The sequence below is a fragment of the Brassica napus genome, chromosome C6 (assembly GCF_020379485.1).
Source record: "Brassica napus cultivar Da-Ae chromosome C6, Da-Ae, whole genome shotgun sequence".
Classification (NCBI taxonomy): Eukaryota; Viridiplantae; Streptophyta; class Magnoliopsida; order Brassicales; family Brassicaceae; genus Brassica; species Brassica napus.
In genome coordinates, this window is record NC_063449.1 from 24,673,275 (window position 1) to 24,696,584 (window position 23,310).

General features: G+C 37.7%; 4 protein-coding genes and 1 pseudogene across 4 annotated transcripts; 3 read left to right on the forward strand and 2 right to left on the reverse strand.

The window, feature by feature from the left end:
• Positions 1 to 5,387: 5,387 nt before the first annotated feature.
• LOC106409241 lies at positions 5,388 to 7,273 on the reverse strand. The gene is made up of 3 exons (XM_013849899.3): positions 7,079 to 7,273; positions 6,504 to 6,824; positions 5,388 to 5,748 (listed from the first exon to the last, which is right to left on the reverse strand). Exons 1-3 carry the CDS (start codon positions 7,143 to 7,145, stop codon positions 5,588 to 5,590), a joined length of 549 nt encoding a protein of 182 aa, XP_013705353.2. The 5' UTR covers positions 7,146 to 7,273; the 3' UTR covers positions 5,388 to 5,587.
• Positions 7,274 to 8,653: 1,380 nt separating this feature from the next.
• LOC125588995 (L-type lectin-domain containing receptor kinase I.7-like) lies at positions 8,654 to 11,166 on the forward strand. The gene has a single exon (XM_048761063.1). It carries the CDS (start codon positions 9,473 to 9,475, stop codon positions 10,478 to 10,480), a length of 1,008 nt encoding a protein of 335 aa, XP_048617020.1. The 5' UTR covers positions 8,654 to 9,472; the 3' UTR covers positions 10,481 to 11,166.
• A 3,502-nt stretch (positions 11,167 to 14,668) lies between these two features.
• Positions 14,669 to 16,508, forward strand: LOC106408702 (annotated as a pseudogene).
• A 257-nt stretch (positions 16,509 to 16,765) lies between these two features.
• On the reverse strand, positions 16,766 to 19,131 carry LOC106409289. The gene is made up of 5 exons (XM_013849946.3): positions 18,694 to 19,131; positions 18,369 to 18,606; positions 17,812 to 18,012; positions 17,108 to 17,717; positions 16,766 to 17,023 (listed from the first exon to the last, which is right to left on the reverse strand). The coding sequence occupies exons 1-5, from the start codon at positions 18,865 to 18,867 to the stop codon at positions 16,990 to 16,992; spliced, it is 1,257 nt and encodes a 418-aa protein (XP_013705400.2). The 5' UTR covers positions 18,868 to 19,131; the 3' UTR covers positions 16,766 to 16,989.
• A 1,504-nt stretch (positions 19,132 to 20,635) lies between these two features.
• On the forward strand, positions 20,636 to 21,945 carry LOC106407410. The gene has a single exon (XM_013848268.3). The coding sequence runs from the start codon at positions 20,810 to 20,812 to the stop codon at positions 21,830 to 21,832; it is 1,023 nt and encodes a 340-aa protein (XP_013703722.2). The 5' UTR covers positions 20,636 to 20,809; the 3' UTR covers positions 21,833 to 21,945.
• Positions 21,946 to 23,310: the final 1,365 nt, after the last annotated feature.

Below are 23,310 nucleotides of genomic sequence, written 5' to 3' on the forward strand. Positions count from 1 at the left end.
CGTAGTCCCTCGGAAAATTCCGAGGAACATTCCCTCGGATTTTTTTTTTAAATTCCGACGACTTATTCCGAGGAAAAAGTCGTCGGAAATTTCCGAGGGTGCTTTTCCTCGGAATTTCGAAAAAATTAATTTTTAAAATTTTTTTTTTTTTTAAATTAAAATTTGTGAAATTTAAATTCGAAAATATAAAATTAAAATTAAAACTGAAAACATATTAGATAATTCAAAGTTCTACAAATAAAAATAAAACATTCCGAGTTTTTGGTAAAAAAAAAAAAAAAACTACGGGTCTTGAATGTTCGGGAACACCTCGTTCGGGTACATCCTCTTCATCATCTCCATCATCTGCTCGTTCAGCCTCTTCTGTGTCTCATAGCCCGCCTGTTGAGCTGCCATCTGGGTCTCCAACGCAGATATCCGATCATCTTTGTCCTTCAGCTGAGCCGTAAGAACTTCTGGATCAACATATGGCGGTGGTGCAGAAGAAGGAGCAGCCGACCGGGAGCGACGACCCAAATCGACCAAACGTCCCTTCTTCTTTAGAACCGACTGAAATATAAATAGCCAAATTTAAATAATATAAATTGATGATAAAATAAAAATCAAGAAATAAATAAATTGAACTTTTAAAAAAAGAACTTACCGATTCAACGATTTCGTTGATTCGAAACCGGGACAAGTTGGTCGAAGCCGTCGAAGCGTCATCCTCGGTTTGAAGCTGAGACACTTCGTCTACCACCTGAGTTTGGACCAGGTCGACCACGTCCCTCACAAGACCGTCATCAATCTGGCCGGTCTTCTTGTTGGTATACGCCCTCCTCATTAGGGCGAGATCATCAACCGGCTCGCCATCATTTTCTTCCGCCTTGAAAAAAAACATAAATTAAAGAAACATTAGAAATTAGAAGAAATGCACAATAAATTAAAATTCTGAAACTCAAATAATTGAAGAAAAAGTGGTTGAACTTACCATGCGATCTCCCAGAGTGGCAATAGATTGAGCACCCAAGTTATGCTTGTAGATGCCCTTCCCTTTACGGTCGCTCCTGCGGTTGGTGGAGTTGGTGGAAGAAGTTTCTTTCGTCTCTTCCTTATCCCAATGCGCACACAACTCCTTCCAGACCGTGTCGTTCATCGACTTTGGGACCTTTTAATAAAAAAAAAATAGTTTAATAAATAAAAAAATAGTTTAATAAATTAAAAAATTGTTTAATAAATTAAATCGAACATTATTGATTTCCCACTTCTTCTTCCACTCGTGGATCTGCATCCCATAGTTGTCCATAACTTTATGGACGAAGTGGTTATAGATAAAGAGCGTCTCATCGGAATTCCAGTTGAACTCTTGCTGAAAAAAAAATACAATTAGTAGAAAATTTATATTAAAGATTAAAAATATAAGTAAAAAATTAGAATACTTACCGCAAACTGACGAAACCACAGATGTTGCTTGTCGGTAGGGAAGTGAGTGAAAGTCGGATGTCCCCTGTCGAGGGCCGAGTACATCATACGGTTGATCCATGCGCTGTAAATATTTGGGATGTCCACTGTCGAGGACCGGGTCTGATCATCATGAGACCTGTAAATTAAAAAAAATATATTTAATCAATATAGAAATATATAAATTATTTTTTTTTTAAAAAAACAAATCCCAAATAATAGTTTTTAATCACAAAAAAAGATTTATAGATATTAAAAATGTTTAATAAATATATAAAAATAGTTCTAATAAACAAAAAATAGTTTTAATAAATAAAAAATAGTTTAATAATTACAAAAAATAGTTTTAATAATATTAAAAATGTTTAATAAATATAGAAATTTATATAATATATATATATATTTTTTTTTAAAACAAAAATCCCAAATAATAGTTTTTAATCACAAAAAAAGTTTTATAGATATTAAAAATGTTTAATAAATATATAAAAATAGTTCTAATAAACAAAAAATAGTTTTAATAAATAAAAAATAGTTTAATAATTACAAAAAATAGTTTTAATAATATATATATATATATATATATATATTTTAAATCCCAAATAACAGTTTTTAATCACAAAAAAAGTTTTATAGATATTAAAAATGTTTTGTAAAATCCAAAAAATCGAATTTATATACAAAAAACATTTTGTAAAATCCAAAAAATCGAATTTATATACAAAAATCGTTTTGTAAAATACAAAAATCGATTTTATATACAAAAATCGATTTTATAAATACAAAAAAAAATAAAAAAATTATAAAAAAATTCTAAATCAATTCAACAAAACAAATTATTCAACCAAATCACAATTCTAAACCTATTATACAACCAAATCACAATCCTAACCAATCACCCTAACAAAAATCTATCAAAACTACACAAAAAGCTAACAAATAGAACCTAAGGGAGTGGGATAGGGTCCTTACATGATTTGTGTTAGAGAAGGGGGAGATCGCCGGAGATATCGTCGGATTTCAGGGGAAAATCGTCGGAGGAGTTGCGCAGAGGAAGAAGAGAGAAATGGTTTCAAAACATCATTTTTTTTTGCCGTATTTCATTTCTTATACAATTGTAATGCATACCATTGAGGATTCTTTGTATAGACGAGCATAAACCATGAAATAACAAATTTCAAAACGCATTGAAAGTATTCCCTTTACCGTTCATTAAAGTGTATAAGTGTTTCTCTTATGTTGTGGAGATTTCGTTCATACAATCGGAAAAGTGTTTATTATAGGGTAAGAAACAAATTTTTGACTTCATAATCAGTCTAATACACTTAATAAGGGTTATATAAGTGTTATTCAAACCGCAAAACGTTGTTTTCGGTTTAAAAACCCTATTTCCTCGGAATTTCCTCGGAATATTCCGAGGGAATTTCGAGGAAAACCTTATCTTCCTCGGAATTCCGTCGGAATATTCCGAGGAAATACCGAGGAACTAGTGTTTGGGGTTTCAAAACATCAATTTTTTTTGCCGTATTTCATTTCTTATACAATTGTAATGCATACCATTGAGGATTTTTTGCCGTATTTCTTTTCTTATACAATTGTATAGTCTAAGACACTTAATAAGGGTTATATAAGTGTTATTCAAACCAAAAAACGTTGTTTTCGATTTAAAAACGTTGTTTCCTCGGAAAAACCTCGGAATATTCCGAGGAAATTCTGAGGAAAAACAAATTCCTCGGTATTTCATAAAAAAAAAAAATCAATGGTAGTCTGTTTCCGAGTCGTCATCACCAGATGAATCTGAATCTGGATCTTGGTGAAACTCTCCAATCACTGGTTCATCCTCTACGTGAACGACGGCTTCCTCTCCGAAGTCGGTTAAATCGACTACAAGGCCAACTCCAGCTAAATCTTCTGCTGCACTTAAGTTACCGGATGTGCTTGGTTGTAGTGGGTCTTCCAGCTCAGAACTTCCCTGACGTCTGGCGTCCTTTCTGCACCAAAATCTCTTAGTTGTATCTTCAAATCTTTCCCACAAATTTTCGGAGGTGGACTGTCAAACACCCTCTTGTTCTTCGTAAACAAATTCCTACTCCTACGATATGGATGATCAGGTGGTAGGAATCTCCTGTGACAGTCAAATCAACACGTTTTCCTTCCGTGTTTTAGTTGGAAAGCATCAGTGTTATCTTGACAATATGGACATGATAGCCTTTCATGCGTTGTCCATCCAGACAACATACCATATGCTGGAAAATCACTTATTGTCCACATTAGTACTGCCCGCATTTGAAAGTTTTCTTTACACGAAACATCGTATGTTTCAGCACCTTGAGCCCATAGTTGTTGTAACTCATATATTAGTGGCTGAAGAAACACATCAAGTGATCTCTTAGAATGCTCTGGTCCGGGAACGAGAATCGAGAGAAACAAAAACTCTCGTCGCAAGTACAAGTTTGGGGGTAGGTTGTATGTTGTAAGAATGACGGGCCATAGAGAATACTGTCTTCCACTCTTGCCAAACGGACTGAAACCATCAGTACATAATCCAAGGTAGACATTTCTTCTCTCATACGCAAAGTCGGGATACTTTGATTGGAAATGCTTCCACGCTTTTGCATCTGAAGGATGTCTGATCTCACCATCTGTTGAGTGCTCCGCATGCCATCTCATTGGTTGCGCTGTGCGTTCAGACAGATACAACCTCTGCAACCTTTCCGTCAAAGGCAAATACCACATCCTTTTATATGGCACTGGAACTCTTCCACTCGTATCTTTATAACGAGATTTTCCACAAAATTTGCATGTAACCCGCTGTTCATCCGCCCTCCAATAAATCATGCAGTTGTCGCTGCATACATCTATTACCTGATACGATAAACCAAGACCAGCTACGAGTTTCTGAACGTCGTAGTATGAACCAGGAGCTACATTACCCTGGGGTAGATTACCTTTTACAAAATCAGCAATCGCATCCACACAGTCTTCAGCCAAATTATAATCTGTTTTAATGCCCATCAATCTTGTAGCAGATGATAAAGCTGAATGACCATCTCTGCAACCTTCGTACAATGGTTGCTTTCCAGCATCCAACATATCATAAAATCTCCTAGCTTGTGCATTGGGTAAATCTTCCCCTCTAAAATGATCATTTACCATCTGCTCAGTACCTACACCATAATCTACATCCGTTCTAATTAGTTCTTCTAATCTAACCGCTGGCTGAGGTTCGCTAGTACTACCATGTTCATAATCAGTTTCCCCATGATGATACCAAATTTTGTAACTTCGTGTAAACCCACTCAAATATAGATGAGTCCAAACATCCCACTCTTTAATAACCTTTTTATTTTTACAATTAGAGCAAGGACATCTTAACATACCTGTTTTTGCTTCCGGTTGTCGGTGAACTAACCCCATGAATTCGGTTATACCTCGTTGGTATTCTTCCGTAAGCAATCTCGTGTTCGGATCCAAATGAGGTCGATCGATCCAAGAACGAAAATAATTTGAAGAAGACATGTTTTTTATGAATCAAATTCGTGTGTAAAGAGAGTAAGAGGGAGGATGAAGATATGGAGTGAATGAAGAGAAAGAGGGGTGCTTGTATTTATAGTTGAAATCCTGCCGACAGACCGAGGAAATTCCGACGGAATTCCGACGGAAACGGCTAGTTCGTCGGAATTTTCTCGGAATTTTTAAAATCTTCCAACGGCTCTCTAACGGCTATAATATATCCTCGGAATTCATCGGTTTTTTCCGAGGAATACGTTTTTCCTCGGTATTCCATAAGAAAATTCCGACGGATTTGTATTTCCTCGGAATTCCGTCGGTATATTCCGAGGAAACACAAATTTTGTGTTTCCATATTCCGAGGATTTCATTTTCCGTCGGAATGTCCGTCAGAATACCGCTGTTTTCTTGTAGTGTGATATTACAAAAGTTGTTAATTATTAATGGGAAATTGTTTTTTTTGTTAAAACCGAACCAAATAACAAACTCACTCTGTATCCTCTTCTCACATATGAATCAATTGATGATCTATCACCAAATCATACCAACTGAAGATATGATCCATTGTGATTTGTGGATCACCAATCGAAAATATTAAACATAAACCATGACAAACGCGAAATTAATAACATTAATTTTACATAGCAGCCGGAGCTAGAGCAGGAGCTGCGGAGTCGGAGTCAGGGCCTGGAGCAGTCTCGGAGACAGGCCCAGGAGCCGCATCGGAACTGAGGATTTCCAACATTGAACGGTGAGGATTTATCCGTTGAGCATCGCACAGATCAGGTAAAAAAGCACCTGCATGTAGTCAATTGACACGTTAAGTCAAGCATAAACTTTTACATCATTGATTTTTTTTTCTGTAGTAGTAGGGGTACCAACGTAAGTGACGTAACCATATTTGCAATATTAAATCATTACTATTCAAATAATAATTATGGTTAGTGAAGCATAACAATCAAGCTCCTACCGAAATTCCTTGCTTTGACGGTAAGATAAACCATAAAGATGAAAGTGAGTTTCTTCCATGCACGTGTAAGAAAAAAGGATTCGATATACACAAGTGTAAGATCCTGCCTGCCCTACTTCATATTAAACAGCACAAAATACATATTTTCCCACATCTACTTAAGGCAATCACTTAGTTTTCTTTCCTATTTTGGTAAATACAATTTTGTTACTTGACAAAAAAATACAATTTTGTTTTCACTTTTTGCTGTAGCCAATATCAATTTCTCTACAAATGTTTTTGCAAAGAAACCTCAATTACGTTAAAGGTAATGGACCTAATGGTATAGTACCATTCAAAAGTTTCGTTTATATTTGGTATTAGGTTTATGCTTTTTTAACTTAAGGAATGTATACCTTTAATTGTTTACACCTATTTATCTATCTACAGTACTTATGTTTACAGCTAAGCAAGTCCTTATTCATTAAAACATCAAAATATTTCATCAGACCGGTACGTAGGCTACTTATAAGAATTATATATGTACACACACACAAAATGTCAACGTACGCATGAATCACAAAAAAAAAACTCAAGATCGTACCTTCACCGGCGGCGAGGTTGAAATAAAGATCAAGAATGTTAGGGCAATAATCCAAACAAGCCGGAGAGCAAAGCTTCGCGGCGAATCCTTCCTCCATCATTGCGTCCGACGAGATCCCTACGGTTTTCCGATCAACCCCACAAGCGGCTACACATTCATCGCTCTCCACGTGGTTTACAATACCTTCAACCTCCACCGCAGAAGTCCGGCAAGTGTATTCTCCGGCGACGTTAGCTGTCTCCAATAAACATCTTTTCCCGGAGGCCGATATCGAGAACGCGCACATATTCGTGGGCAGATTCTCGCAAACGATGTCCTCCCCTACAATTTATTGTGAGAAAGACAAAATATTGAGTTTTATAAACTTTAAACTTAAAATCAATTGACAGTTTAGAGATTAAGGTCCATATCCCATTAATCCTAATTCAACACATAAACTGAATAACAAAAAGTCAAATGTTCATTGTTCCTATGGTTAACGCTCCTGGTTAATTCAAAACATGAATCTTGATCATGCTCTTGGGTTTTAACGATTGGATATTTTCTACAAAATAAATATATACGTGTGTACGTACCTAAAGCTGCATGGAGAAGAGATGAGAGGATGAGAAAGATTGGCAATTTGAGGGAAGAATAAGACATTGCTTCTTTGGTTTTTTTTTGTTCTCTCTTCCTCTCTTTCTCCTTTACTGTTTTTGGGGTTTAAAGTTTGATGTTCTCAAGGGAAAGAGTAATGTAGAGAGAACGTGGGAGGCGTAAATTGAAGGAGCTGTGTGGGTTTGTGAGTATTATATAAGTATACAAGATGTTTTAATTAATTTTTTTTTTGGTTGTTTTAATTAATGATTTGCCTTTACTATTTTTTTCTTTGTAACCTCCCCTAAATATGGTTTTACTATAATAGTCATTAATATCACGCAAATAGACTAATTTCTAACCAATGTATCAGTATATCACTTAAATCCGCAAACTCTTTCAAATGCTGTGTTTACACCAGTCTGAGCCCTAGTCGTATTGTTGAATTGCTATATATATATTGTTGCCATTATTTGATTTCAATCTTTAAAATGAGTGCTGGAACTTGTATGCTACTGGATGAATAAGCTTCTGTCGATCTTCAGAAAGCTTAACTGAAACAAGTATGGTTATTGTGTAAAGCATGTGCTTCTTATAAGTTATTATATATTTGCATTTTTTTGTACCCAGTTTTTTGAGTTTTTACTATTCTTCATTATTTTTGACGTCTAGACTTTTGCTCGGATTCTTCAAATTCACTACATGATATTATATAAAGAGTGTAATACTTTTCCTCTGTAAATTGGCATTTTTATTAGTTCAGCGAACGTAATCAAAGACATAAACTATTGTAAAAGATTTAGTTGAATTATCTTTTTCATTACAAGACTTTCCGGTAGGTGGCTTTCTTGGAAACAAAGCAACGTGCGTACATGGGTGCACGTCCGTATTAGACTCAACGCGTTAATTAGTTCAAAGTAATACCGGTACAATCTTAAGGAGATATTATAAAATCATGTATTATAATTTGCAATGGTAAACTAGTGTATTCGAAACATTAAAAACGTATTTTCGATGTAAGAAAAGTAGAAAACATAATAGATACAGGTGTACGTACAATGGTTGAAGAATATTGTAATAAAAATTCAAAATCATCTACCTTGCTAACTTGATACATGTACAATCTTTCCTTCTCAAGATATATTGTCGTATGATTCCCATTGAACCACTAATAACTTGTAAATTTCAGAAACTAGTATTTAAGCAAAAACTATTTCAGAAACTAGTATGTGTGATAATTGGTTGTCAATTTATAGCGTGCGTTAACAAATAGTCAAATACTAATGCAGCACCACGCCGCATCTTATAACACGCGCATGAACTTTTATTTCTTAGAGCATGATCCATGGGAGATTCTTAAGGTTAAGCTGAGGTTCTTATCGGGATATAAGAACCCGTGATATGCCCTAAATCGGGAAAGATCACTTTAACTGGGTGTTGGATATGATCCGAGAAGGCAAACGACACTTCTGGAACTGAGATGGATTGAAAGGATCGTCAAGAGATGCGGAATAGCTCTTGATAAACTCACGATCTAAGGCTAACCACCAAAGAAAGAATGAATGTGTTGGCTAACCACCAAACAACACACAAAGATGAATTGAATGACCACCAAATCAACAAGCCGGTTCACACCAATGAACTAGTTAAAGAACTTTCTCTTTCTCTCTCAGAGAAGAAACAAAAATAAACTAAAAAACATAGACTGATTTTATTATGAGAAGTGTTTATATATTTATACTACTTGAGGAATAGAAAAAGACTTAAGAATGTATTAAAGAAAAATTTAGTAAATCGAATCTAGATGAGAAATTTAAAGACAATGTATTAAAACTCTTGGATCTCAGATCTGGTCAAAGGGACTTTTCGGCTAACGTCCAGGTTCGTCTGAAACAAGTGGTTCCTTCGCGGTAAGGATCAAGATGTGGACCGGACGATCCGTACGGCCCAAATTCACGAGAACTGAAGATCTCCTGATTTGCAAATAGCATAACTCCCACATCTGAACTCCGTTTGATCTGATTCTTCTTTGAGGAGCTCCGTAATTGAGTTGAGCACATTATCCAAGTGATTTCCTGCATAGAGGACTTGTGGTTTGGAAGATATGAGTCAAACAATGAACATATATCATTACTGCTTTCCATGATCAAGCCATGCATGTCTGTTTTGCCCGGTGCGCTACTCAAAGGCGCATCATTCCGTCTCTTAACTTTTAACTATTAACCGGTTCTTAGTTTTTTTAGTTAAAAGTTAAGAGACGGGTTCTTATATCCCGCTAAGAACATCATTCTTTCTTTCTCTCTCTTGCACCCACCATACTTTAACCTCTCTCTCTCTCTCCATCATAATAAGATCTCAAAAACCATACAACATCAACCACATTCCAGTCTCTAATGGCGAGCTTCATTCTCTCCAGGTCATTCCTCGTTCTCCTCCTGACTTTCACTTCACTCTTCTCCACAATCTCTATATCTGAAGCTACATCATCCTTCTCTTTCACAAGGTTCGATAGAAACGCGACCTTTGAGTCTGACGACATTTCCCTGTACGGCGACGCAAAGCTCGTGGACGGCGGAGCTTCGATTCAGCTGACTGACTCAGTGAGTGGTGGGGTCTTTTACAAGAAACCCATCGAGTCCAAAGACACTAAAGCCGACTTCTTCACTGGTTTCTCTACTGTCTTCTCTTTCTACATGTCACGTGGTCGTGGTGGGAGTGTAGCTTTTGTCGTGTTTCCTTCTAACGGAACACTTGATCACTCTTTATCCGAAGTCAAGATCGACATTTCTAATAATTTCACCAAGTCTAAAGACTCCGGTGTAACGGTTGGTGTATATGGTTCTACGGTTCCTGAGAAGATAAGCAACCTCACGGTTGTTAACTCCAAGGAGGAGGATGAGGAGGAGGAAGAGGAGGGGAAGATGTTGTTGTATGTCTGGATTACTTATCAAGCGAATACCAGGTACTTAGATGCTTCGTTAACCAAATCAAAACACTATAAATATCCAAAGACTGGGTTCAGTTCTCGGATTGATTCGTTGAAAGACGAGGACGAGTTCATGGTCGGTGTTAAGTCGTATAGCGGGAGCTTTAACCTCCACTCTTGGAGATTACAAGCGGGACACTTCTCTAGGAGTATACTACACTCGTATGCGGCGGTTCTTGAGTCACAGCGTAGATGGCAGGAGAAGAGAAGAAGAGAGAAGATGTGGGGGACTGTGACATGCTTCCTTATGACCTTTGGATCTGTAGGGCTTCTGTTCTTCGCTGTGATGCGTGTATGGGCAGCCCTCGAAAGGAACTATCTTGTGGTGCCTGAGGAATGTGGGCAGAAGAAGAATAAGGAGTTCGAATACGAGAAGATGGCCGAGAAAGTTGAAGTTGTGACGAGTAAAGCTTGAAGTAAAGTAAAAGCTGGTACTTGTTTGTGTGTTTAGAATATTTATGTAATAAAGTGGATTTCTTCAAATCTAATGGTGGTGACTACTAGTATAGGTTCGTCGTAATGTGTGTAAGCTTGCAGCATTGTTACTCTTTGGCATGTAAACTCCACCGCTAAAGATAAATGTTTAGTATCCACGATATGTTTCAGAACTTACTGGTTTCTTATCCATATGTGAATTCGATCATGAGACAGAGCACTGAACACCTGCCCCTGTTGAGGTTGGCTCTAAAGATTTCTTTCTTTACTTCTGCTTACAATGAGACAAGGATCTCATAAAAGTTTGACAACAAGAGCTGATTTTCTACTTGACTGGTGGAATACTTCGGCTTCATTACTATACTCCTTTTGATGTTGTTGTGGTTGGAACAGAAGATGTGATTATATAACTCTTTTCACTGATGATAGACCTAGCAGAGACACTAGCGTAGTTAATGGTATCATCCGGTCTCAGTTCAATTTAAATAAATAAAAAATTTGGTAACTTAAAAGTTGAAGTTGTGACTAGTAAAGCTGAGGCCCAACAATTCAAAAAATGTAGAGACTATTAGAGTTTTTTTTGGTGAGAAAACTTATGTTTTATATGTTGTTTAGCACTTTCTATTTGAAAATACTTCTATGAATTTGTTTTTATTGTTTACTGTGAGATAGTATACTGATCAATACATATCAAATTGTTGGAATGACATGTGATATTGTGTTGCCGCCGGTCATGTTCACAGGCCTTTTTTATGTATTTTACTAAAATGTCGAGAGGAAGATGACTTTTGGAAAGAACTGAAGTACAAGGGTTGCAAAGAGTTGAAATATTAAGGTGTTACAATTTATTCCTTTCAAGATTATGTAGAGGATGTGAAGCATATGAAATCTCTTTAGGGCTTTTTTTCGTTTTGAGACTATATATTTTAGGGAAATAGCATTTTATATCAAACAAAAAATTATAGTTCCTTATATTTTATAACTGGCTAAAAAAATTCTCCTTATATTTTATAACTGGCTAAAAAAAATCTCCTTATATTTTATGCTCTCTTTTCAAAATTTTATTTTGGGACTATGCACTTCACCATATTTATTTTTTAGTTTGTCTTGAACTTGTAGGTGATTAGTTTCTCTTTCTGATGACAATTTGGTAGTTATTTATTTTTTTTACATAAAATGATTGCTATATCTTATTTGGTTAAAGCTTAACTCTTTGAATAAAATAATGAAATAATGAGTATTTACATTCCATATACAAGAAGAATGGTATAATTTGCAGAAAACTAAAAAAAGTTTAAGAATTCACCTTTCTTTTCCCGCAAATTAGGTCATTCTTCTTATATATGGGAGTGCAAATACTCTCATTATATTACATGTTTTCATGTAGTATCTTCGAAATCTATTTTTTTTAAAACGTTTTCAGAAAATTATACTGTATACAATATATGTAGTAGCCAGAGAAAAAGATATAGTATAATTTAATCCTTAATTATTTGTGAGTCCTATGAAATGCAATTATATGATATTTAGCTGATATGTAAACTTGCTAAGCTAGACCACTCAGCTGTCAAGTATCTTAGGCTTTGGAGCTCTGATCATCGTCCGGTCCTAGCTGAAATTCTAACAAAGCCAGTGAAGAGGAAAAAAAAAATTAAATTTGATAAACGCTGGTTGGATAATAAAGAACTAAGGCAAGTAATCCTCGAAGGATGGAAGTCGGAGGATTTGCCACCTGAAGCGAATATAATGGAACACATTGCTAGTTGCAGAAAAGCTTTAAGTCAATGGAGGAGACAAAACAATGTGAATTGTGCGAAGTTAGTAGAAGAGCTTAAAGAGAAGGTGGAAGGCCTATACTCAAATGATGATGCAACCTCCGAGGAAATAGCAGAAGCTTTGAAGGAATTATCTTCTGCTCTTAAGGCAGAAAAGATGTTTTGGAGACAAAAAAGTAGGGTTCTCTGGTTGAGGGAAGGTGATAAGAACACAAAATATTTCCATGCGTTAGTGAAGCAGAGAAGAGCTAGGAATAGGATAACACAACTCTTAGATGAAAATGGGAATGTCGTGGAGGATTAGGAAGGATTAGTAGCCATTGCTACTAGTTACTTTCGCCAACTATTTGAGTCTTCAAACCCAGAGGATATAGATGATGCGCTATCAGAGATCTCGCCTACAATTACTGGGGCAATAAATGATGACCTGACTGTGCCAGTAACTGAATGGGAGGTCAAATTAGCATTGTTTACTATGCATCCAGAGAAAGCGCCAATACCGGATGGAATTACAACTCTCTTCTATCAGAAATTTTGGGATATTGTCAAAGATGATTTAACTCGTATGGTTAATCAGTTCCTTTTCGAGGGAACAATGACACAGGGCCTGAATGACACAAACATTTGTTTAATTCCTAAGACGACGAAGCCGAATGAGATGACAAAGTTTAGACCTATCAGTCTATGCAATGTCAGTTACAAGATAATATCTAAGGTCTTATGCCAAAGATTGAAGAAGGTTCTTCCACAACGGATATCAGAGACTCAGTCAGCCTTCGTTGCTGGTAGACAAATTACAAATAATATCATGATAGCTTAGGAGATGTTTCACGCCCTGAGAACTAAACCGGGAGGACGGGTTAAACGAATGGCTATAAAGACTGATATGAGTAAAGCATATGATAGAATGGAATGGTCATTCATTGAGGCAATCATGAGAAAGATGGGTTTTTCAGAAATATGGATTGAGTGGATTATGCGTTGTATCACCTCAGTCAAGTATAGAGTTCTCATGATTGGGGAACCAAGGGGAAACATTGTTCTTGGGAGAGGACTACGACAAGGTGATCCTTTGTCTCCTTTCATATTTATTCTATGCACGGAAGCGCTCGTTATCCTTCTTAATCAAGCAGAGAATCAAGGGAAGATAACGGGGATGCGAGTCGCTCGCGCTAGCCCCTCGGTATCTCACCTTCTCTTTGCTGATGATATCCTTTTCTTCTGTAAGGCGGAGCCCCGTGAATGTGAAGAAGTTATGAAAGTAGTCAGGAAATATGAGAAAGCATCAGGTCAACGTATTAATTTTGACAAATCCTCGTTACTCTTTGGTACGTAAAAGGATTCCAGCGAATGATAGACAGCATATCAAAGATACTCTTGGTATACAAAATGAAGGCGGGATGGGATCCTACTTAGGAATCCCAAAGGATATCAGTGGATCAAAGTGTAAATTATTGGCTTTCTTAAAGGAGAAGCTCCTACACAGAGTGAATGGCTGGACTGGTAGATGGTTATCTAAGGGAGGAAAAGAGGTTTTGATTAAATCGATACTGCTAGCTCTGCCGACTTATGTCATGTCTAGCTTTCTGCTTCCTTTAAAGATATGTGAGAATTTAGCAAGTGCCATTGCACAATTCTGGTGGAGCTCGAATCCTCCGAAAAAGGGAATCCATTGGGAAAAATGGGAAAAAATGTGTGCACCTCGAGAGGAGGGAGGGATTGGTTTCCGTATGATCCATGAATTTAATCTAGCGCTTCTAGCTAAACAGCTTTGGCGTCTCGTTCAATTTCCGGATTCACTAGTAGCGAGAGTTCTTCGGGGAAGATATTACCGTCTGAGTTCGCCACTGCGAGTTGGTACAGCAGATACCCCATCCTATGTATGGACGAGTATTATTGCCGCGAGGAAGCTTTTACTTCTGGGCATCAGAAGCAAAGTGCATTCAGGGTATGAAATTAATGTGTGGGAGGATCCTTGGATCCCTTTGACCCCAGCTAGACCGACTCATGCCAGGGCCCCAGTAGTAAACCCAAAGATGACCGTAAGCAGTCTTATCAATCATGTTTCAAAGGAGTGGGATGTTAGTTTGCTGGAACAATATGTAGCTCAAGAGGATATTCCGATGATTCTGAGTTTGGCCATAAGCCCTACCCATCGACGAGATACTGTTTGCTGGAGTCACACAAAGAATGGACAATATACTGTTAAGTCAGGATATTGAGTTGCTACAAACTTGATGAGAAAAGAGGAGGAAATAAAAGTTCTACAACCCAGCATTACAAAACTTCAAGCCTTTGCTTGGAAGGTGAATGCGCCACAAAAGATATGTCATCTTATATGGCAACTAATATCAGGACAGGTAGCAGTAACAAGGAATTTGGTACGTCGTAATATGCGTTGTGATAACTATTGCCCAAGATGTGGAACGCCAGAAGAGACCGTTACTCATGCTATCTTTGAGTGTCCACCTGCCTTACAAGCATGGGAGCTATCAGTAACACCATCGAGCTCTCAAATCTTCCCTGTATCAAGTATTTATGCTAACATGGACTATCTTTTCTGGAGAAAGAATAGTATTCTGGAGCCAGAAGATGATAGAGATCTATATCCTTGGATAATTTGGTACATCTGGAAAGTTAGGAATGATAAGTTGTTTAGAATCATAGACAGGAACCCTTTGGAACTAGTCAGGTATGCATAGAGTGAGTGCCAAGCTTGGTACAATGCGCGAGACTCTGTGCCGATTCTGACACAGGTACAAACTACTGAAGAAACACAAGCCTTAAGCTTGGGTAATATTTGTATGGTGGATGGTTCATGGACCTCTACAGCTCAGTTTAGTGGGATGGGATGGGTTTGGAAGGATACCATGGGTAAGATTCAACTCATGGGGTTAAGAAACCTGAGGAGGAGGTAAACAGCTTTACATTCGGAACTGGAAGCGCTACAGTGGGCAATGGAGAGCATGCTACAACACTCGATCTATCAGAGGTTTGGGATGGACTGCAAGGATCTGATTGCAATGATAGAACAACCACAAGCTTGGCCCAATTTCTCAACTGAACTGGAAACAATTCAAACTCTTCGGTTGTGTTTTTCAGACTTCAAGATCAGCTACTTTCCAAGGATGCAAAATGAATTTGCAGATTCGTTAGCTAAGAATGCACGTTCTTTTCATAGACCCTTATGTTTTATTGGTTGTTTTATTCCGGTCTGGTTTTCCAGACCACCTCAAGCTTGAGTAATAGAATAGCCGTTTGGTGCCAAAAAAAAAAAAAATCTTCTAATCTACAATAATAAACCATAGTTTTTATATGGTATGCAATCTTTGCGGATGGAGAAAAAAGAATACATGACAAAATAAAAGATCGACGAAGGTGCAGGTGTTCTCGAATTGTGTAAGATAAAGTGGAAGAACGGGGATCATAGCATCTGAGGAAGAAGACGTGCCAGTGGCGGTTGAGGAAAGTTACTCCGGGAACTACATAGTCGTGTTCGATCCTCTTGACGGTTCCTCCAACATCGACGCCGCAGTGTCCACAGGTTCCATCTTCGGTATCTACAGCCCCAATGACGAGTGTCTCTCCAGACGAAATCTCCGCTGTAAACTAACTTCTCTCCCTTTCATTCACCCTCCACATTTTTGTAGCAGCTCTTATAAAGTAAATAAGGCTGACCTTTGGCTATGTTGCTTGCAGCTTGGGTCAGGCGGTCAGCAGAAGAAAGGTGTATAGTAAACGTGTGTCAGCCAGGGAACAACTTGCTAGTAGCTGGATACTGTATGTACTCAAGCTCAGTCATATCTTCGGTCTTACTCTAGGGAAAGGCGTTTTCGCCTTCACTCTAGACCCCCCCAGTGTACGGTGAGTTAAGAGAACATTAAATCCCCAAAGCCGGGAAAATCTACTCTTTCAACGAAGGGAACTACCAGATGTGGGACGAGAATATGAAGAAGTACATTGATGATCTCAAGGATCCTGGTCCAAGTGGGAAGCCCTACTCGACAAGGTACATTTGGTCGGAGATTTTCATAGGACTTTGTTGTACCGTGGGATTTACGGGTAGGGTACCCTCGTGACGCTAAGAGCAAAAACGGAAAGCTTAGGCTTTTTTATGAGTGTGCACAGATGAGTTTCATTGTTGAACAAGCTGGAGGAAAAGGATCAGATGGACACCTGAGAGTACTAGATATCCAACCGACCAAGGTAACTCAAAACACATTTCATGTTTAGTTTATTAAAACAACTCTTGGTATCAAAAGTTATTGTCACTAATTTTTTTTTCATTGCGATACCTGACAGATACATCAAAGGGTTCCACTTTACATTGGAAGCAAAGAAGAAGCTGGAGAAGTACTTGGCTTGAGTCATGTACCAAACATAAGCCATTTAGTTTCTATTGTAAGCCATTTTCTGACTACCTGACACATCTCAAGTTCCCAATAGATGCATAAATGAAGGTACTTTATATTTTGTTGTCGATATCAATAGAGGGAGAAATCATTTGGTATACTTTAGAGTTAAAACCAAGTTAAATATATACAAACTGAATCAGAAGACTTTGTCACCATAGTTAATTTGAGAATTGTCACCATAGTTAGGCACCAGCAGAGGTCTTTGCAGCAGACTCAGCATCATCTCTTGCAAATGAGGCAGACAACAATGGAATCACTTCAAGCGCATTTGGTGTATACTCTGACATGGCCTGATCAGCCTATAGATCCCCATTCCCTGATTCCGGAGACGACCTGTGATTTAGAAAAGGGTAATGAGCAAACAGCAAGAGATAATAGGAATTTACAGAAACTGAGACAACAAAACAAAGAACATACCATGAAACCGTTCCAATTGGTGTTCTGTGGGTACTTCCTTCAAAGCCAATATCAAAGTCAACTAGTAGCTCTGAGAATGAGAAGTCTTCAGCCAAGATAGAAAAATCAATGTCAGATAAATCAACTTCCTGCTCAGACCCTGATGGAGAAGATGAAGCCAAATCTGCCGTGGTAGGTGCTGCCTCAAGGCACATGTCTGTGTCAGTGTCATCAAAGTTGAGTCTTCCTTTTACATGGTCTCTCTTATTTGACATCTTAAGGTTGGACTTGACCGGTGAAGAAGAAGAGATAAGATGGCTCCTTTCCATTGTATAAGAAGTAATTTGCTTGAGAGGGCTGATTGTGAATCTCTCCTTTGTAACAATCGTGCAGTTTGTAGGAGTAACTTCTTTCTGGGGACTGTTGGACTTACCACTCACAGAGGAAGCATGTTTTTGTGGTGTCATAAGGCATGTGGAATTACTAGTAAGCGATGAATCAGCTACGCTTGACACATCACCCGTCATTGGCTTATTAGCTGATGAGTTTTTCGCCAATGTTAGTGTTTCGGATGGAGTTTGAGACGAGAAATCGTTAGCTGTTTCCTCAGCTTGTGTGATCCTGCTAGACTCTGATCCAAGTAAAGAGGAAACAAGATAAGTTTAACGATATACAAGAGCTTGAACCAAAAGGTTATAAACATGTAAGGACGCATACACACATACCATTTGCTGTTGAGTTACCAATTCGAGCTTTCCTAGCTACCGAAGGAGCTTCTACAGAAGTTTCATGACCCTTTCGTTTTCTGGTTATAAGCTGATGATGAGTGGTCGAAGGTGTGTAAAAATTCCCACAGCGTACTCTTTTGTTACCCAGCAAAGATACAGACACATCATTAGCATTTTGTGTATTGTCCTGAGTGCAACCTTGAAAAATAAAGAGACTGGATTAGTTCCAGATAAGTTACAGAACATCAAACTGATATGTAATAGCTAGCAAACAAATTTTCTGAAGTGACAGACAGATTATGTGGCTAAGTGTTGTGTTACATCACAATATTCAATCATTCCAACTCTGAACAGCCAAATGCAAATAAAGCAGTCAGATGAGTAAAGCCGGATGCACTAGCAGTAGCCAGACAAATTACAGAACATCAAACTGATATGTAATAGAAGTGACAGTTTATGTGCTCAAGTGTGTTTTATCTTTCAATCTATTCCAATACACAACAGCCAAGACGCAACTAAAGCAGTAAAATGCCAGAACCAGAAACTCTGAAAACCTGATGAGATGGTGTGGCTTTTCTGTTGAGAAGCCGGAGCTGCCACCGGAAGAGGAGGAGGAGAGATCAAGGTGGCGTTGTAAGTGTTCATCACATTCTGCATCCCCTGCAATAGATTCTGAACCCTAACCTTCTCCTTCTCCAATATCACTTTCTCATGATCCAACGCCACTTTCTGCTCCCTTAGGGATACGTAGTCTTTCAGTATATCTTCAAGAGTCAAATAACTCTTCAGAACCTACCCAACGAACACAAAACGCATAAGAGACACACAAAAAAAACAAAGAAAGAAGAACCAAATGTGAGAAAGCTTCCGTGTACTTACATCACGAACTGGAGAATTGGAGAGGAGAGACGAAGCTTCGGATCGAAAGAGGGATCGGGTTTTAGAGAACCGGTTGTCGTGGAGGTAACGATCGACGATGAAAGCGATTTGCGTCGGAGTAATAACGCCGTTCCCGATGTTTGACGATCCTTTGGATCTGCTTGATTTCGCCATCTCGATGAAATCGAAAACCCTAATTGAGATCAAGACGAGGCGAAAGAGAGAGAGTGTGCAAGGAGGCTTTTTAGACTAGTAAGGGAGCGGGAGACTTTCGAATTAAACGTTTTTGGAGCGGTTTCGTTTTATCAATTTTTGCCGGGGATAATATGCGCGTCTATTTGTGGCGCTATATTAAAGGGCAAATCTCCCAAATAGCACATTTCTAAGTTTATATCACAAAAATAACACTAAAAACTAAAATGACCAAAATAGCACCTTTTTAAGTTTATCCTTTGAAAATTTTAATTTTTTTATTTTTCAAAATTTGAAATCTTATCCCCAAAACCTCATTTCTCAACTCTAAACCCTAAACCCTAAACTCTAAACCCTAAACCCTAAACCCTAAACCATAAACCCTAAACCCTAAATCCTAAACCCTAAACCCTAAAATCTAAACCCTAAACTCTAAACTCTAAACCCTAAACCCTAAATCCTAAATCCCACCCTTTAACTCTAAACCCTAAGTTTGTGACTTTTGATAAAACATTAAGTGCTATTTTTGTGACTTTTGACTTTAAGTACTAGTCTGGGAACATAAACTTCATTTATTGCTATTTTTGTCTTTTTCTCTATATTAAATGTTGAAAGTAAAAAAACTGAAGATGCTCTCTTTGACAAAGTAAATAACCGGAGATACTCGTTGACTATGACTAGCAGATGGTACACTCAGTTTTTCATCAGCACTTCTTTTGACCAATGATTAACCTTGATCTCTTAACCGGAGATTTTAGCTCCGGGGGTTAAGAGACGGTTCTTAACTTTTCTTAGTTATTGGTATAAAAGCCGTCTCTTAGCCAATTTTTTTTTTAAAAAAACGAAAAATATCAAATCATGAATTAAAAACTCCCGCTAAAAGACCAAAGTTAATCATGCCCTTAACCATCCATGTTGATTCACTTCGATTTTTCTAGATATCTGAACCCTTTTGATTAGTAATTTTTGCCTTATCGGTTTTTAAAAAATAACTAAAATATAAATAACATTGTGGTGGTAGTTTGCCTGATTCTCTTGTTTTCTGCTTTTCAAGATTTTTATGCTTAAAGAGATAAAGTTGTGAAGTAACTTGATTCTTAATATACAAAAATCAAAATTTACTTGAATTTTTGTGTTGAATTTAAACAGTAAAGTCAGATTTGTGTGTGTGCAGCCAATTAAATTTTTGTGTTAAAAAAATATTTTTTAATGTAAAAATATTGAAATAGCATAAAAAGAAAATAAATCATGCCAGAAACAAAAACAAAATCTCAACATAACTAAACTTCTTAATAATACATTTCAGAGGAATGAGTGATAAATGAAAGCATGGAAAAAAAAAAAGAAAGATGAAAGCATGGAAAAAAAAAAAAAAAAGAGGAAGCATTTTTGGGGTTTACACGAAATATGACTAGATCAGTTAAAGGAAATAATAATCAGCCAATAAAACTTCTTACCTTCTACTTCACACATTTCAAACTAATTTTTAATATAAAGTAACTATGAAAAAAAAAATAAACATTTGCTAAAAAGAAAAACTTAACATTTTTTTTTGACATCAAACTTAACATAATTAAAAGTTTAAATAATGCATTAATAAAGAGTTTGGATGTTCAAAAGACGAAAGCGAGGTAAAAATAAATAAAGAAGAAAGAAGAAGAAGTATTTTTGGGGTTTACCACGGTTGACAACAAAGAAAGCATTAACTCGGAACCTTTATTACACAGAAAGAAATAAGGCGACAAAAGTCGCTACCTTTAACGCTTTCCCATCGCCCAAGTGCTTCTCTGTTCTTTCTTTTTTTCTCTCTGGCACCCACCACATACTTTACCCTCTCCATTAGAAGATCTCGTCACCCACTTCAAACCCTATAACATCAATCACACTCCACAACAATACTCAATCTCTAAAGCCTGCTCCTTTAATGGCGAGCTTCATTCTCTCCAGGTCATTTCTCGTTCTCCTCCTGGCTTTAACTTCATTCTTCCCCACAATCCCCATATCTGAAGCTACATCATCCTTCTCCTTCACAAGCTTCGATAAAAACGCGAGCTTTCAATCCGACGATATTGCCCTCTACGGCGACGCAAAGCTCATGGACAGCGGAGCTTCGATTCAGCTGACTGACCCAGTGAGTCACATCGGCGGTGGAGTCGTTTACAAGAAACCCATAGAGTCCAAAGACACTAAAGACGACTTCTTCACGGGTTTCTCTACGGTCTTCTCTTTCTCCATGTCTCCCGGTCGTGGCGGGAGTGTAGGTTTTGTCGTGTTTCCTTCTAACGGAACACTTGATCACTCTTTCTTCGAAGTCAAGTTCGACATTTCTGATAATTTCACCAAGTTTAGAGACTCCAACGTCACTGTCGGTGTATATGGTTCTACGGTTTCTGAGAAGACGAGCAATCTCACGGTTGTTAACTCCAAGGAGGATGAGGAGGAGGAGATGTTATTGTACGTCTGGATTACTTATCAAGCGAATACCAGGTACTTAGATGCTTCGTTAACCAAATCAAAACACTATAAATATCCAAAGACTCGGTTCAGTTCTAGGATTGATTCGTTGAAAGACGAGGACGAGTTCATGGTCGGTGTTAAGTCGTATAGCGGGAGCTTTAACCTCCACTCTTGGAGATTACAAGCGGGACACTTCTCTAGGAGTATACACTCGTACGCGGTGCTTCTCGAGTCTAAGCGTAGATGGGAGGAGGAGGTGGAGAAGAGGAGAAGAGAGAAGATGTGGGGGGCTGTTACTTGCTTCGTCATGACCTTTGGATCTATAGGGCTTGTGTTCTTCGCCATGATGAGTGTATGGGCAGCTTTCAGAAGGAACTATCTTGCGGTGGTGGTGGTGCCTGAGGAATGTGGGCAGAAGACTAAGGAGTACGAAAAGATGGAGAAAGTTGAAGTTGTGACGAGTAAAGCTGAGGCGCAACAAGGAAAGTGAAGTAAAGTAAAAGCTGGTGGTGTTTGTGCGTTTAGAATATTTATGTAATAAAGTAGATTTCTTCAAGTGTAATGGTGACTACTGACTAGTAATCCATAAAAGGTTCGGCGTCATGTGTGTAAGCTTTGCAGCACTGTTACTCTTTGGCATGTAAAATCCACCGCAAAAGATAAATTATTAGATTTGATCAAAAAAAAAAAAAAAAAGATAAATTATTAGAATCCACAGTAAGCTCAGAACTTACTGGTTTCTTGTTCATGTGTGAATTCGATCATGAAACAGAACACCTGCCTCTGCTGAGCTTGGCTCTAAAGCTTTATTTCTTTACAATGCAGAAGACAAGGATTTTTAATTTCAATTCAGAAGTCTTTAAGCAAACATCATAAAAGTTTGACAATAAGAGCCAGATTACTGTACTATACTCCTTTTGATAGTGTTGTGCTGTTGTTGACAATAAAAGCTTACGGCATGTTTATGGCAAGTTTCTTAAGTTAAGATTTTTACCGTAATATAAGATACAGTCTCTTAGTTTTTAACTAAAAAAGTTAAGAGACGTCTCTTATATCTCTTATTTAAAAGACGTCTCTTAGTGTTTCAGTTAAAAGCTAAGAGACCGTATGGAAACATCTCTTATATCTCTTATTTAAGAGACGTCTCCTAGTGTTTTATTTAAAAGCTAAGAGACCGTATCTTATATTACGCTAAAAAATCCAACCTAAGAAACATGCAATAAACTTGCTCTAAGAGCATACACAAAGTCTAGTATCTTCCCATATGATAGAACCAGTAGAGACAAGTTAATGGCATCATCCCTCTCTGTTCAAAATTATTATTCTTTTAACTTAGGTAACTACGAGTTAACAAAACAAACACAGTATAGGAACTATATCCGTTAAATTTGAAAATTACTAACGTGGATTCAGAGCATCTCCAATGGAACACTATTTTTTCCTCTATATTTTACACTAAAATAGAATAACTCACTACAAGAAAACAACATGGATACTGAGGGAAAAAATCGTCGGAATTTCGTCGGAATAACGTTATTCCGACGAAATTCCGACGAAACAAGTCGTCGGAAATAATTCCTCGGAATTTCTTCTTTCCTCGGAATTCCGAGGAAACACATTTCCGAGGAAATTCCGAGGAGCACCAGTTTGTCGGAAATCTCCTCGGAATATACCGAAGGAGTACTTCGTCGGGATATACATCGATCGATGTGTTTTTGGACATATACCCATCGATCGATCCGTTTATAAAAACACGTTCGGAATATACCGAGGGACACCTTTCCTCGGAATATTCCGAGGAACATGTCCCTCGGTATATTCCGAGGAACATCTCCCTCGGTATATTCCGAGAAATATTTCCCTCGGTATATTCCGAGGAACCTGTCCCTCGGTATAGCCCGAACGTTTTTTAAAAAACGCATCGATCGATGCGTTTTTGAACAAAAACGCATCGATCGATCAAGTGAA